We start from the raw sequence: 13477 nt of genomic DNA, 5'->3' as shown, positions 1-13477 counted from the left end.
GATATCTGGTATTAAGCAGGGTTCAAAATGTTAACAGGGGGATATAAAGGAGTTTTACAACAGAGTGTGCTGAAGGGTTTTGATAGGGTCGATGGGGAGAAACTGTTTCCACTGGCAGGAGGGTCGGTAACCAGAGGGCACAGATTTAAGATAATTGGCAAAAGAACCAGAGGGACTAATTGGATAGCTCTTTCAAAGAGCTGGCACAGGCACGATGGGCCAAATAGCCTCCTTCTGTGCCGTTTCATTCCACGTGGTCCTGAGGTTTTTTGCGGCCTGCAAAGATAATGAGTTTGAACACCCAAAGTCTGAGGCTATAACACAGTCTAAGCTCATGGAGCAAGTATGGCTGTTAATAGCTTTGTAGTTGTTATGGAAGTTGATTTAAATAATATTGATGTTTAGTTGCTGGTCAGCCTGTATTTTAGTCACTTACTCTATAACCATATCTGCCTATAGAGCGCAATTAACTGGACATTATCCTTACTAAATGTGAGGTAATACCAATTCGATCACTGATCTTTCAGTGTGACCGTCACATATCAGTGACGGGAACAGAGGTTGTCAACCGTCCAGGATTGACCTAGAGTCTCCAGGAATTGAAGGTTAATCTCCAGGACACTGCCGCCAGCAAAAACCCAGGGAGAAAAATCATAGGGGCAATAAAAGAAAATGGTGTGTTTATTTTAATTTTCTTTGAATATTTTTGTTTACTAATGATACAAATATTGGCAACGGGAAAAATGGTTGTTTGACTGACAGTCAAGATTCATCCAATCGGGTAACGAAGAGTCTGTTGGCTTTCCAATGGGGGTGGGAACTGCGAGGGTGGATGTGTTGGGTGACCAATGGCGGGAGTGTGGGGTGGGGGGGGCGGGCCAGTTGCAGGCGTGAGGTCATGTGATGAAACCTCCAGGAATACGTCCAACCAGAGTTGGTAACCCCCTAGAGGTGGGCATTGTGATTTGGTTTCTACACTGATTGCTGCTTTCAATACAAAGCAGATCACAACAGGAATAAGGCCACTCTGTAAAATGAAACAGAATGTCTACTGACACCACTGCTCATTCGTTCACCTGACGAAGGAGGAAGCCTCCGAAAGCTTGTGAATTTAAAATAAAATTGCTGGACTATAACTTGGTGTTGTAAAATTGTTTACAATTGTCAACCCCAGTCCATCACCGGCATCTCCACATCATTACAGCAAACAGTGTACACAGGCTATTACGTGTGTAAAATCAATCCCAGTCACTTATAGCAGTGCGGTCTCCAGGCATGATTGAGGGGGCATTACCCAATCATCTGCATTCGGGCCGGGAATAGTGGTGTCACTATATGCAGCCATAATGAAAAGTAAGATATAAAAATAAGAGACAGCCTGGAGTGATTTTAATTGGATTTGAGATGTCAGTTATAACCTGCTGGAGCTTTGCTGTCATGGCTTGTGACATCATTTGAACACTTCGATTGGATTATCACCTTGAGCACACTCCCAGGCATCCCTGATTCTATATTTAGACATTTGAAGGAGGCTGAGGTTGGAATATGGGACTGATTCATACTTTTATTCCTTTTACTAAGTTTTAATACACTCGTAGAACTTTCCTTTAGACAGGCCATCGCCAGATAAAGACCGTGCTTAATATCACACTGAGACAAAAACTCTTGATTATACAAAGTATAATGTTGGCTGATATATTTATAATCTCAGTGTCGGGGATGTGCTCATCGTGTATCCCACACTGAACTGTATACAAGTTGATCTCCCGTAGCATTACATAGAATTTACAGCACAGAAACAGGCCATTCGGCCCAACTGGTCTATGCCGGTGTTTATGCTCCACACGAGCCTCCTCCCACTCTACTTCATCTCACCCTATCAGCATATCCTTCTATTCCTTTCTCCCTCACGTGCTTATCTAGCTTCCCCTCTATGTGTTGAGACCAAGTGTAGTCTTCAAGTGAAGCGGGGTTTGAGGGGCTGAATGGCCTACACCCGTTCCTGTGTAAGAGGGCAGAGGGTAATTAAACCGGGCAACGCAGGCCTGATTCTCTATGTGGAAGACAAGCATTCTGTCCTTATTCTTCTAGAAGGCTTTGATTTTATATTTTTGTTTATAGTTAATTGGAAAACAGAGAGCAATTTGGGAAGCAGAGAAGGAGGGTTGGTTGGGCAATGTAGTCCTTTTTGAATTTATGTTTCTTATTTGTTAAGTTTTGTTCTGTTTGAATTTCGAGGGTCTGGAGCTTTTGTGAAGGGCTGATGTTGCCTCATTGGTGGATAAATCCTAAATGAGAACATCAATATCTGCTAACGAGATATATGCAAATTACTGGAACGTGGATTTAAATGTTATATATCGACCCCCCCCCTTCAAGTATCCGCAGTACACACTGAAGATAAATACTTGGACACTCCACATCTAACCCCCTGCACAATGCAATGCCTCTGAGTCTTCTATTTAGATCAGTGGTAACTTGATTCTGTAAATTTGAGCTCATCCAAAACTCTGCTGCCCGTATCCTAACTCGCACCAAGTCCCGTTCACCCATCACCCCCTGTGCTCGCTGACCTACATTGGCTCCCGGTCTGGCATCGCCTCGATTTTAAAATTCAAATCCTTGTTTTCAAATCCCTCCACGGCCTCGCCCCCCTCCCTATCCCTGTAACCTCCTCCAGCCCTACGACCCACCGAGATCTCTGCGCTCCTCCAATTCTGGCCTCTTGCTCATCCCCGATTTTCACCGCTCCACCATTGGCGGCCGTGCCTTCAGCTGCTTGGGCCCTAAGCTCTGGAATTCCCTCCTTGGGGACGTTTTACTATGTTAAAGGTGCCAAATAAATGCAAGTTGTTGTTGAATCAGTTGAAAAAACTAAGATTTGATGAGTGTTTTTTTGTCACTTTTGTGATGCCAGTTTGTCACTAGTGATAATACGATTTGTGTTTCACTGGTATTCCTGCACAACGCTATTGTAAAAATTCCTCCCAATTCCTCCCAATTTATTATGCAGTATCCGGTACCTGCATGGGTTTCAATAATTACCTGATCACAGGGGTGCGCGCTCCCTCAGAACTGCCTATATACTGGAGCATTTCTCGCTGATCTTGAGATGACATATTTGTCTGCAACAGGTGATTTTGTAAGGTTGTTTCGGGAGGGAGAGGCTGCGTTCTCTGGGCATTTGAATCGAGTCTGATGCAAGGGGGCCCCTTTCCCCACTCCCTAGCCTGTTGTGTCTCTCCGGTATCTACGTTGACAGCTGCGTTTGCAGCCCAACCCTGTCACATCTCAACACGTCAAACTCAATCTGCCTTAAATGAGCCTCCCCCGGCTTGGATTAACTTGCTTTATACCTGGCGAGACAGCGGTCCTTTCAAGGGCAGGATTGTCGACGATGTGTGTTTGCTGTGGTCCCAATGTCCTTTTACCCAAGAGAGGGAAAATGAACATGCTGACGTCCCCAAAACAAAGCTTAGTCGCCAAACAGCACACTTCATGAAAAATGCGACCAATCTTTCTTCCTCTTCTATTACTACAGGATGGAAGATGAGGCAGTGTTGGACCGAGGTGCTTCCTTTATCAAACATGTCTGCGACGCAGAAGAAGTGGAGGGTATGTAAATACAAACTCCTTTCTGCTCATTTAATTGCAGCACGTACCCAGCAGTGGGCTTTATTATTGCAACAGTGACTACACTTCAAAAGTACTTCATGGCTGTGAAGCGTTTGGGACGTCCTGAGGTTGTGAAAGGCGCTATAGAAATGCAAGATCTTTCTTTCTGTGCACATATCGAGTGACGAGGTGCTGGCTTAAACCAACCCAGTGACTGCAGATGCTTTAATACAAACCAGTTCATCCCCGCTTTCAGTCGATAAACAAGTTTGCGATATTTCTGTAATAACCAACAACTGGCATTTATACAGTGCCTTTAACGTGGTAAAACATCCAAAGGCTTTTCACAGGAGCGATTATCAGACAAAATTTGACACCGAGCACATAAGGAGAATTATATTAGGACAAAGAGGTAGGTTTTAAGGAGCATCTTAAAGGAGGGAGAGAGGGGTAGAGAGACGGAGAGGATTAGGGAGGGAATTCCAGAGTTCTTAGGGCCCAGGCAGCTGAAGGCACGGCGCCAATGGTGGAGCGATTAAATCGGGGATGCACAAGAGGCCAGAATTGGAGGAGCGCAGAGATCTCGGAGGGTTGTAGAGGCTGGAGGAGGTTACAGAGATAGGGAGGGAGCGAGGGCATGGAGGGATTTGAAAACAAGGATGAGAATTTTAAAATCGAAGCATTGCTGGACCAGTCAGCCAACACAGCGGTGATGGGAGAACGGGATTGTGGTGGCAAATGGAATTTAACCCCGGAAAAGTGCGAGGTGATGCAATTTGGAGGGACTAACAAGGCAAGGGAATACACAATGAATGGGAGGACCCTAGGCAAGACAGAGGGTCAGAGGGATCTTGGTGTGCAAGTTCACAGATCCCTGAAGGCGGCCGGAACAGGTAGATAAGGTGGTAAAGAAGGCATATGGGATACTTGCCTTTATTAGCCGATGCATAGAATATAAGAGCAAGGAGGTTATGATGGAGCTGTATAAAACACTGTTAGGCCACAGCTGGAGTACTGTGTGCAGTTCTGGTCGCCACACTACAGGAAGGATGTGATCGCTTTGGAGAGGGTGCAGAGGAGATTCACCAGGATGTTACCAGGGCTGGAGCGTTTCAGCTATGAAGAGAGACTGGGAAGATTGGGTTTGTTTTCCTTGGAGCAGAGGAGGCTGAGGGGGGACATGATTGAGGTGTACAAAATTATGAGGGGCACAGATAGGATGGATACTAAGGAGCTTTTTCCTTCGTTGAGGGTTCTATAACAAGGGGACATAGATTCAAGGTAAAAGGCGGGAGGTTTAGAGGGGATTTGAGAAAGAACTTTTTCACCCAGAGGGTGGTTGGAGTCTGGAACTCACTGCCTGAAAGGGTTGTGGAGGCAGGAACCCTCACAACATTCAAGAAGCATTTGGATGAGCACTTGAAATGCCACAGCATATAAGGCTACGGACCAAATGCTGGAATATGGGATTAGAGTAGACAGGGCTTGATGGCCGGCGCGGACACGATGGGCCAAAGGGCCTCTATCCGTGCTGTATAACTCTATGACTCTATGAGTTAGGATACGGACAGCACAGTTTTGGATGAGCTCAAGTTTATGGGGGGTGGAACATGGGAGGCCGGTCAGGAGAGCACTGGAATCGTTCTCTCCTTTTTCTATTCTGAACAAGAGAGGAAAGTAATCTCACACCCCCATCGCCAGTGCTCCCTGTGAAGAGAAAGTGGGAGCTCTAGTTAAAGTCTGAGGGATATTGAAGGTCAATATTCAGGCCAGAGGGCTGCAAAGTGCCTGATAAGAAACGCAAGGTAGTGTTTCTCGAGTTTGCATTCAGCTTCATTGGAACAGTGTAGAAGGCCAAAGACAGAGCGGTCTGGCAGAGAGTGGGATGGGGGATTGAGGTGGCACACGGCGGGGAGCTTGGGATCGCACTTGCAAAAGGCGTCACCGAATCACCTCCGAGATTCCCGGGCAGCTGGAGCTGGCTCTGCTTTGCCAGGTTTTTTTTTGGTGCTTCCATTTCCACCTGCCTCAGTCTAATGCCTCGGCGATTCACACATTCTTAGTGTCTTATAAATGTCTTAACGCCCCTCGTTATACCTCTCTCATTATCCAATGCTGGTGTCACTTCTGCCATTTAAGCCATCTCCTGTTTTCCATTTAAGCACATTTACAGATCATTCCATCTCGTGTGTGAGTGTGTGTGTGTGTGTGTGAGAGTGTGTGTGTGAGAGTGTGTGTGTGTGTGTGTGAGAGTGTGTGTGTGTGGAGGGGGGTGTATGTGTGAGAGTGTGTGTGTGTGGAGGGGGGTGTGTGAGAGAGTGTGTGTGTGTGTGTGTGTGAGAGTGAGTGTGTGTGTGTGTATGAGTGTGTGAGTGTGTGTGTGTGAGAGTGAGTGTGTGTGTGTGTGTGGAGGGGGGTGGGATTTATTAACTGATGAGAGAACAGCTTTTTACAGATTTCCAGACCCGCAATATTCAAGCAACAGGCCAATGAATCGGAAATAAAAACAGGAAATGCTGGAAACGCTCAGCAGGTCCGGCAGCAGCTGTGGGGAGAGAAACAGAGTTAAACGTTTCAGGTCGATGACCTTTCATCAGAACGGGAAGATTTTAAGGGATTTAACCGTTTATAAGCAAGTACAGAGTCAGGGAAAAGGGAGAGGGGGGAAGAACAAAAGGGGAAGGTCTGAAGGTCTGTGATAGGGTGGAGGGGCGGGAGTGATTAATTGACAAAAGGGACGATGGTGCAAGGCAAGGAGGGTGGGAATGGGACAGGTTAAGAAACAAAAGATGGGTCCAGAGGAGGTGTAAATGGCAACAGCAGAATAGCGGAGGGGGAGGGAAGCCTGGAAAATCCGGCAAAGAGGAGAGGGGTCCCGTGGCCTGGGAATATGGTGGAGAAAGTGGGAGAGGGGGGAGAGACCCCAGGGGTAGGAACCCCCCATCGGCTGTGTATCGATAGGGGATCCTCACCCCAAGCACCAGCCCACAACCTCCCCTATCCCCCAACATCTCTCCCACCCCCATATTTCCCCCACACCCCTCACCCCCACACACCTCCCTCACCCCCCCCACCCCTCCCCTCCCCCACCTCTCACACCTCCCCCACCTCTCACACCTCCCCCACCCCCCCACTCCCCTCCCCCACCTCTCACACCTCCCCCACCCCCCCACTCCCCTCCCCCACCTCCCCCACCCCCCCACCCCCCACCTCTCACACCTCCCCCACTCCCCACCCCCCACCTCTCACACCTCCCCCACCCACACATTATTTCAGATTCGTTGGTTTGTTGATTGAATATTTTCGGCCTGTAAAGTGCTTAAGTGGAAAACTGGCGATAGTTTAAATGGCTGTAGTGATATCAGCATTAGATAATAGGAGGCAGGAGGCACAACAAGAATGTGTTAATTGCTGAGTAGTTTGGAATTTCCAGCACCCGCAGTATTTTGCTGATGTTTTAATAAATTATAAATCTAAGTGCAATTGGCGTTGAGTAAGTAGCCTGGGCTCGGAGGGCTGGATATCCACGACTCAGAGGCGGCATGGGGCTCACAGGCCACGGATGGGGCACTCCCGAAACTACATTACATTCATTTTAGTCAATCAAAGGAAGCTTAACGTGTGTCAGGCTGCAACCTCTGCTTGTAATTTAGTTCGGTCACGTGACGGACTATGATACGTTGACATGGTATAAAGTTTCCATAGTTGGAAAGACCGAGCATTTATACAGCACCAGTCATGTCCTCGGGACACCCCAAATCACTTTACGGCCAATGGGTTACTGGCACAGCTGTTAGAGAGGCAAGCATGGCAGCTAATTCATGCACAGCAAGGTCCCAGAAACCACGATTTGAGTGAACTGGATAATCCAGGAACATAGGAACAGGAGTAGGCCATTCAGCCCCTCGTGCCTGCTCCGCCATTCGATAAGATCATGGCTGATCTGTGATCTAACTCCATATACCTGCCTTTGGCCCATATCCCTTAATACCTTTGGTTGCCAAAAAGCTATCTATCTCAGATTTAAATTTAGCAATTGAGCTAGTATCAATTGCCGTTTGCGGAAGAGAGTTCCAAACTTCTACAACCCTCTGTGTGTAGAAATGTTTTCTAATCTCGCTCCTGAAAGGTCTGGCTCTAATTTTTAGACTGTGCCCCCTACTCCTAGAATCCCCAACCAGCGGAAATAGTTTCTCTCTATCCACCCTATCTGTTCCCCTTAATATCTTATAAACTTCGATCAGATCACCCTTTAACCTTCGAAACTCTAGAGAATACAACCCCAATTTGTGTAATCTCTCCTCGTAACTTAACCCTTGAAGTCCGGGTATCATCAATCTGTTTTTTGGTGTCTGTTGAGGGAGGAATATTGGCCACGATCCTGACAGAACTCCCCCGCTCTTCTTCAAATAGTGCAACAAGATCTTTTTACGTCCACTTGAGAGGGCAGACGGGGCCTTGGTTTAACGTCTCATCCGAAAGACGGCACCTCCGACAGTGCAGCACTCCCTCAGTACTGCACTGGGAGTGTCAGCCTGGATTGTGCGCTCAAGCCTCTGGTGTGGGGCTCGTACCCGCGACCTTCTGACTCAGAGGCGAGAGTGATACCCACTGAGGCACGGCTGATGGATTTCCAGCATCCGCAGTGTTTTCCCACGACTGACGATTCATTAATGCCAGAAACCCCTTTCACTGTAGCACGTTCTTTAGGTTATAGGTACTTGTGTTGTCATATAAGAAAGGAGAGAGAGGGAAACCGGGGAATTATAGACCAGTTAGCCGAACATCTGTTGTGGGGAAAATGCTGGTGTCTATAATTAAGGATAGGGTGACTGAACACCTCGAGAATTTTCAGTTAATCAGAGAGAGCCAGCATGGATTTGTGAAAGGTAGGTCGTGCCTGACAAACCTGATTGAATTTTTTGAAGAGGTGACTAAAGTAGTGGACAGGGGAATGTCAATGGATGTTATTTATATGGACTTTCAGAAGGCATTTGATAAGGTCCCACATAAAGAAGCCCATGGAATCGAGGGAAAAGTACGGACTTGGTTAGGAAGTTGGCTGAGCGAAAGGCAACAGAGAGTAGGGATAATGGGTAGGTAGTCACATTGGCAGGATGTGATTAGTGGAGTCCCGCAAGGATCTGTCTTGGGGCCTCAATTATTCACAATATTTATTAACGACTTAGATGAAGGCATAGAAAGTCTCATATCTAAGTTTGCCGATGACACAAAGATTGGTGGCATTGTAAGCAGTGTAGATGAAAACATAAAATTACAAAGCGATATTGATAGATTAGGTGAATGGGCAAAACTGTGGCAAATGGAATTCAATGTAGACAAATGTGAGGTCATCCACTCTGGATCAAAAAAGGATAGAACAGGGTACTTTCTAAATGGTAAAAAGTTAAAAACAGTGGATGTCCAAAGGGACTTAGGGGTTCAGGTACATCGATCATTGAAGTGTCATGAACAGGTGCAGAAAATAATCAATAAGGCGAATGGAATGCTGGCCTTTATATCGAGAGTACAAGGGGGCAGAAGTTATGCTGCAGCTATACAAAACCCTGGTTAGACCTCACCTGGAGTACTGTGAGCAGTTCTGGGCACCGCACCTTCGGAAGGACATATTGGCCTTGGAGGGAGTGCAGCGTAGGTTTACTAGAATGATACGCGGACTTCAAGGGTTAAGTTACGAGGCGAGATTACACAAATTGGGGTTGTATTCTCTGGAGTTTCGAAGGTTAAGGGGTGATCTGATCGAAGTTTATAAGATATTAAGGAGAACGGATAGGGTGGATAGAGAGAAACTATTTCCGCTGGTTGGGGATTCTAGGAGTAGGGGGCACAGTCTAAAAATTAGAGCCAGACCTTTCAGGAGTGAGATTAGAAAACATTTCTACACACAAAGGGTGGTAGAAGTTTGGAACTCTCTTCTGCAAACGGCAATTGATACTAGCTCAATTGCTAAATTTAAATCTGAGATAAATAGCTTTTTGGCAACCAAAGGTATTAAGGGATATGGGCCAAAGGCAGGTATATGGAGTTAGATCACAGATCAGCCATGATCTTATCAAATGGCGGAGCAGGCACGAGGGGCTGAATGGCCTACTCCTGTTCCTATGTTCCTATATCCAGCTTTCAAATACAATGGGTGACATCAACATCCGCAAGACTAACCCAGATACAGAACTCAGTTCTGAAAAACAAATTTCATTTAATGTTCTGCAAGCTCAAGGGTTGAAGGGGTTTTGATGGAGTAAATAAGGAGAAACTGTTTCCAGTGGCAGGAGGGTCGGTAACCAGAGGACACAGATTTAAGGTAATTGGTAAAAGAACCAGAGGGGAGATGAGGAGAATTTTTTTTATGCAGCGAGTTGTTCTGATCTGGAATGCGCTGCCTGAAAGGGCGGTGGAAGCAAATTCAATAGTGACTTTCAAAAGGGAATTGGATAAATACTTGAGAAGGAAAAATTTGCAGGGCTATGGGGAATGAGCAGGGCAGAGAGGGACTAATTGGATTGCTCTTTCAAAGAGCCGGCACGGGTACGATGGGCCGAATGGCCTCCTTCTGTGCTGTATCATTCTATGACCCTCGGGCCTCCAAGTTCTGCAGCATCCTTTTCCTAGCTGGTGTTCCGATTTCGGATTTATGAAGCGAGATTACGGAGAGCAGTCCCATCCAGAACCGGAAAAGCCCACAAAATTCAAACAACAAACCGGAAATATAAACGGCAAAAAGCGTCGAGTTACTGAGCCACAGAAACTCCCGCTCAGCTACTTTCAGTCACTAAAAATATCGTCGAGGTAACAGACTGGCTAATCTAGCCCTTACGGGACTTAATCCACCACCCTGTGAAAAAATGGCAGGTGTTCAGGCCATTCTGTTGAGGGAGGGGAGTTGAAGGAAAGCAGCATTTTCCGAACGTTAACAGTCAGATATTGCACGGGACTCTCGTCCGATCTTTTGCCAGGCCTTGCGAGGAATCTACTTCAGTAAAGTTTGGCAGGCGGGCGTTGTGGGTCCAAAACTCTCTTGTGATCCAGATCTATGGATTAGTGGGTCACCATCAATCCTCGCAGTACCATCTGATTCACTGCTGGGGACGTGATTACAGCCGATTCTAATTTCAGTGATTGATCCCCAACAGGGGACTTGAACACTAAATCTAGGCTGCTGCCACTCCCGGTGCCAGCACTGAGGGAGCGCTGCACTATCGCAGGTGCCTTTCGGTTGAGACGCTAAACCGAGGCCCCATCTGCCCTCTCAGGTGGAGGTAAAAGATCTCACGGCCACTATTTTGAAGCAGAGCAGGGGAGTTCTCCCCGGTGTCCTGGGCCCGATATTTATCCCTCAATCAACATCACTAAAAAAACAGATTATCTGGTCATTATCTCATTGTTGTTTTTGGGATCTTGCTGTGGCAACAGGGATGGGCGATTAATTCTGGCCCTGCCAGCGATGCTTGCAAATTGAGAATGAATAATTGAGAAAAGAAAAGTTTCCATTTTCCCTCTCCCTCGTTTTTCACACTATCTATTCTTGGAAGTTGCAACAATTTTTTGAAAACTGATTCAAGCAATTGAATGGCACGGATTTCAGTCAGGTCTGAGACAGCCCAATCAACCCTTGATGCTTTCTCTTAATGTCAAAATGGGAAGGAGTTGCTGACTGACCAGCATAACTGCTGGCTGCTCTCAGAGGATCAGCACATCTGGATGAGTAAATTTGTCTGTGAGATGCTAAGGGTTAATGCTGGACCTGATGTTGATGCAGTGCCTGATGATGAAGCAGTGTTACATCAAGTTACATCGAAACTACAGCACAGAAACAGGCCATTTGGCCCAACTGGTCTATGCCGGTGTTTATGCTCCACATGATCCTCCTCCCTCCCTACTTCATCTCACCCTATCAACATATCCTTCTATTCCTTTCTCCCTCATGTGTTTATCTAGTTTCCTCTTAAATGCATCTACACTATTCACCTCAACTAATGTTATTACGGTGCCTGATGTTATTACAGTGCCTGATGTTATTACAGTGCCTGATGTTGATGTTGATGCAGTGCCTGATGTTATTACAGTGCCTGATGTTATTACAGTGCCTGATGTTATTATGGTGCCTGATGTTGATGTTATTACAGTGCCTGATGTTATTACAGTGCTTGATGTTGATGCAGTGCCTGATGTTGATGCAGTGCCTGATGTTATTACAGTGCCTGATGTTAAGGATACGCCCCCCTTGTTCTGGACTCCCCCCTCCCCTCACCAGAGTTTCTCTCTATCTACTCCGTCAACTCCAGGTGGAGAGGTACAGCTGGGTATTGTCAGTGTATGTGTGGAAACTGATCCCATGCCTCCAGTGGTATAAGCAGCTTATTCCACTGTTGCTTAGTCTGTCCCCTGTATGTGTAACCACCCCCTCTCCCTCATACAAATTTGGTGTTGAATGTGAACTGTGAAAGTAGAATTGTACCAATACAGCGCATGCTTGGATACCCAGTGCATTACGAAAGCCTAATCAGTGGTTCACCCTTCGTGTATTTATTTTCAGGCCACCACACTGTTTATATTGGGGTTCATGTCCCAAAGAGCTACCGGAGAAGGAGGCGTCGTCGGAGGCGTGCGGCAGAGCCAAAGGAGAGGAGCAGGGAGCGGGAAAGGACAGCCGATTCCTATGACCGCTCGGACACCGAAAACAATGAAGACCAGACATATGGGAGTCTTCTTAAACCACTCCGTGAGTACCGCAATAACCTTTACATACTCAAACCACTCGATGGTCAACTTCTTCCCTTTGTGAGTAGTGATCCTACTCGTGTCTTTACAGGGGAAGGTGCCCCTTTTAATAATATAATAAACAAACAAATAGTCCTATCAAACTAAAAGATATCAAAATAAACAACAAAATCCCAACAAAACCAAAAGGAGCCATTCGAATTAAACTACCTGGGAGCTTAATGTAAACGGGAAGACCATTTCCATTTGTACTAAAGATCAAAAGGACTCGGGTGATAGTGTGCACGCATCAATAACAGTCAAATACCTGAGCTTTCCTCTAACCGCTGTATCTTGCAAAAAGAATTTGCAACACACGAGGATGATGTCTAATCCAGTGAATGTCAATGGCCCCAGGGAGCAATGAGAAGCTTCTGCCTTCATCTACGATCGTGACCAAATCCCTCCATGGCCTCGCCCCCTTCCCTATCTCTGTAACCTCCTCCAGCTCTGCAACCCTCCGAGATCTCTGCGCTCCTCCAATTCTGGCCTCTTGCGCATCCCCCGATTTTAATCGCTCTGCCATTGGCGGCCGTGCCTTCAGCTGCCTCGGCTCTAAGCTCTGGAATTCCCTCCCTAAACCTCTCCAGCTCTCCGCCTCTCTCTCCTCCTTTAAGACGCTCCTTAAAACCTACCTCTTTGACCAAGCTTTTGGTCACCTGTCCTAATATCTCCTTATGTGGCTCGGTGTCAGATTTTGTCTGCGAAATCTGTGAAGCGTCTTGGGACTTTTTTGCTACGCTAAAGACACTATAGAAATGCAAGTTGTTGTTGTTGTTAGGTTCGGGACTCTGAGTTTGCAGATTGTGCCTTGACCACTGCAGTCTCGATTGCATCTTGTGAGAAGGCAAGAGTTGGCAAGCTTTTTACTTGAATTTGTTCAGCACATTGCAGTAGCAGTGATCAGTTCTCTAGTAATGTCAGCAGGGACGGTGCAGGGTTCAAGATTAAAGCCAGCTGACTTGCAAAATGCAGGTGACGTTATCCACTTTGGGGTAGTCAGCATTCCAATTACTCGCAGTATTTTACTGGAGAGGCTCCTGCTGCAATGTCCCTGCTCTCTCTACCATAGGTTTCATTTTCC

At 46.6% G+C, this 13477-nt stretch overlaps 1 protein-coding gene across 5 annotated transcripts in view; it reads left to right on the top strand.

Moving 5' to 3' along the window:
- Positions 1–13477, top strand: part of LOC137330689 (electrogenic sodium bicarbonate cotransporter 1-like) — a 174086-nt gene that overhangs the window by 7927 nt on the left and 152682 nt on the right. For all 5 annotated transcript variants that reach the window (XM_067994515.1, XM_067994517.1, XM_067994514.1 and 2 more), the window contains exons 2-3: positions 3542–3615; positions 12170–12355. In XM_067994515.1, the coding sequence (XP_067850616.1) occupies positions 3543–3615; positions 12170–12355 (259 nt within the window). In that variant the 5' untranslated portion in view covers position 3542. The remainder of the gene's footprint in view (positions 1–3541; positions 3616–12169; positions 12356–13477) is intronic.

The sequence above is a fragment of the Heptranchias perlo genome, chromosome 1 (genome assembly GCF_035084215.1).
Source record: "Heptranchias perlo isolate sHepPer1 chromosome 1, sHepPer1.hap1, whole genome shotgun sequence".
NCBI classification, from domain to species: Eukaryota; Metazoa; Chordata; class Chondrichthyes; order Hexanchiformes; family Hexanchidae; genus Heptranchias; species Heptranchias perlo.
The sequence above is the reverse complement of the archived record's forward strand: the minus strand, read 5'-3'. Positions and strand labels throughout refer to the sequence as shown.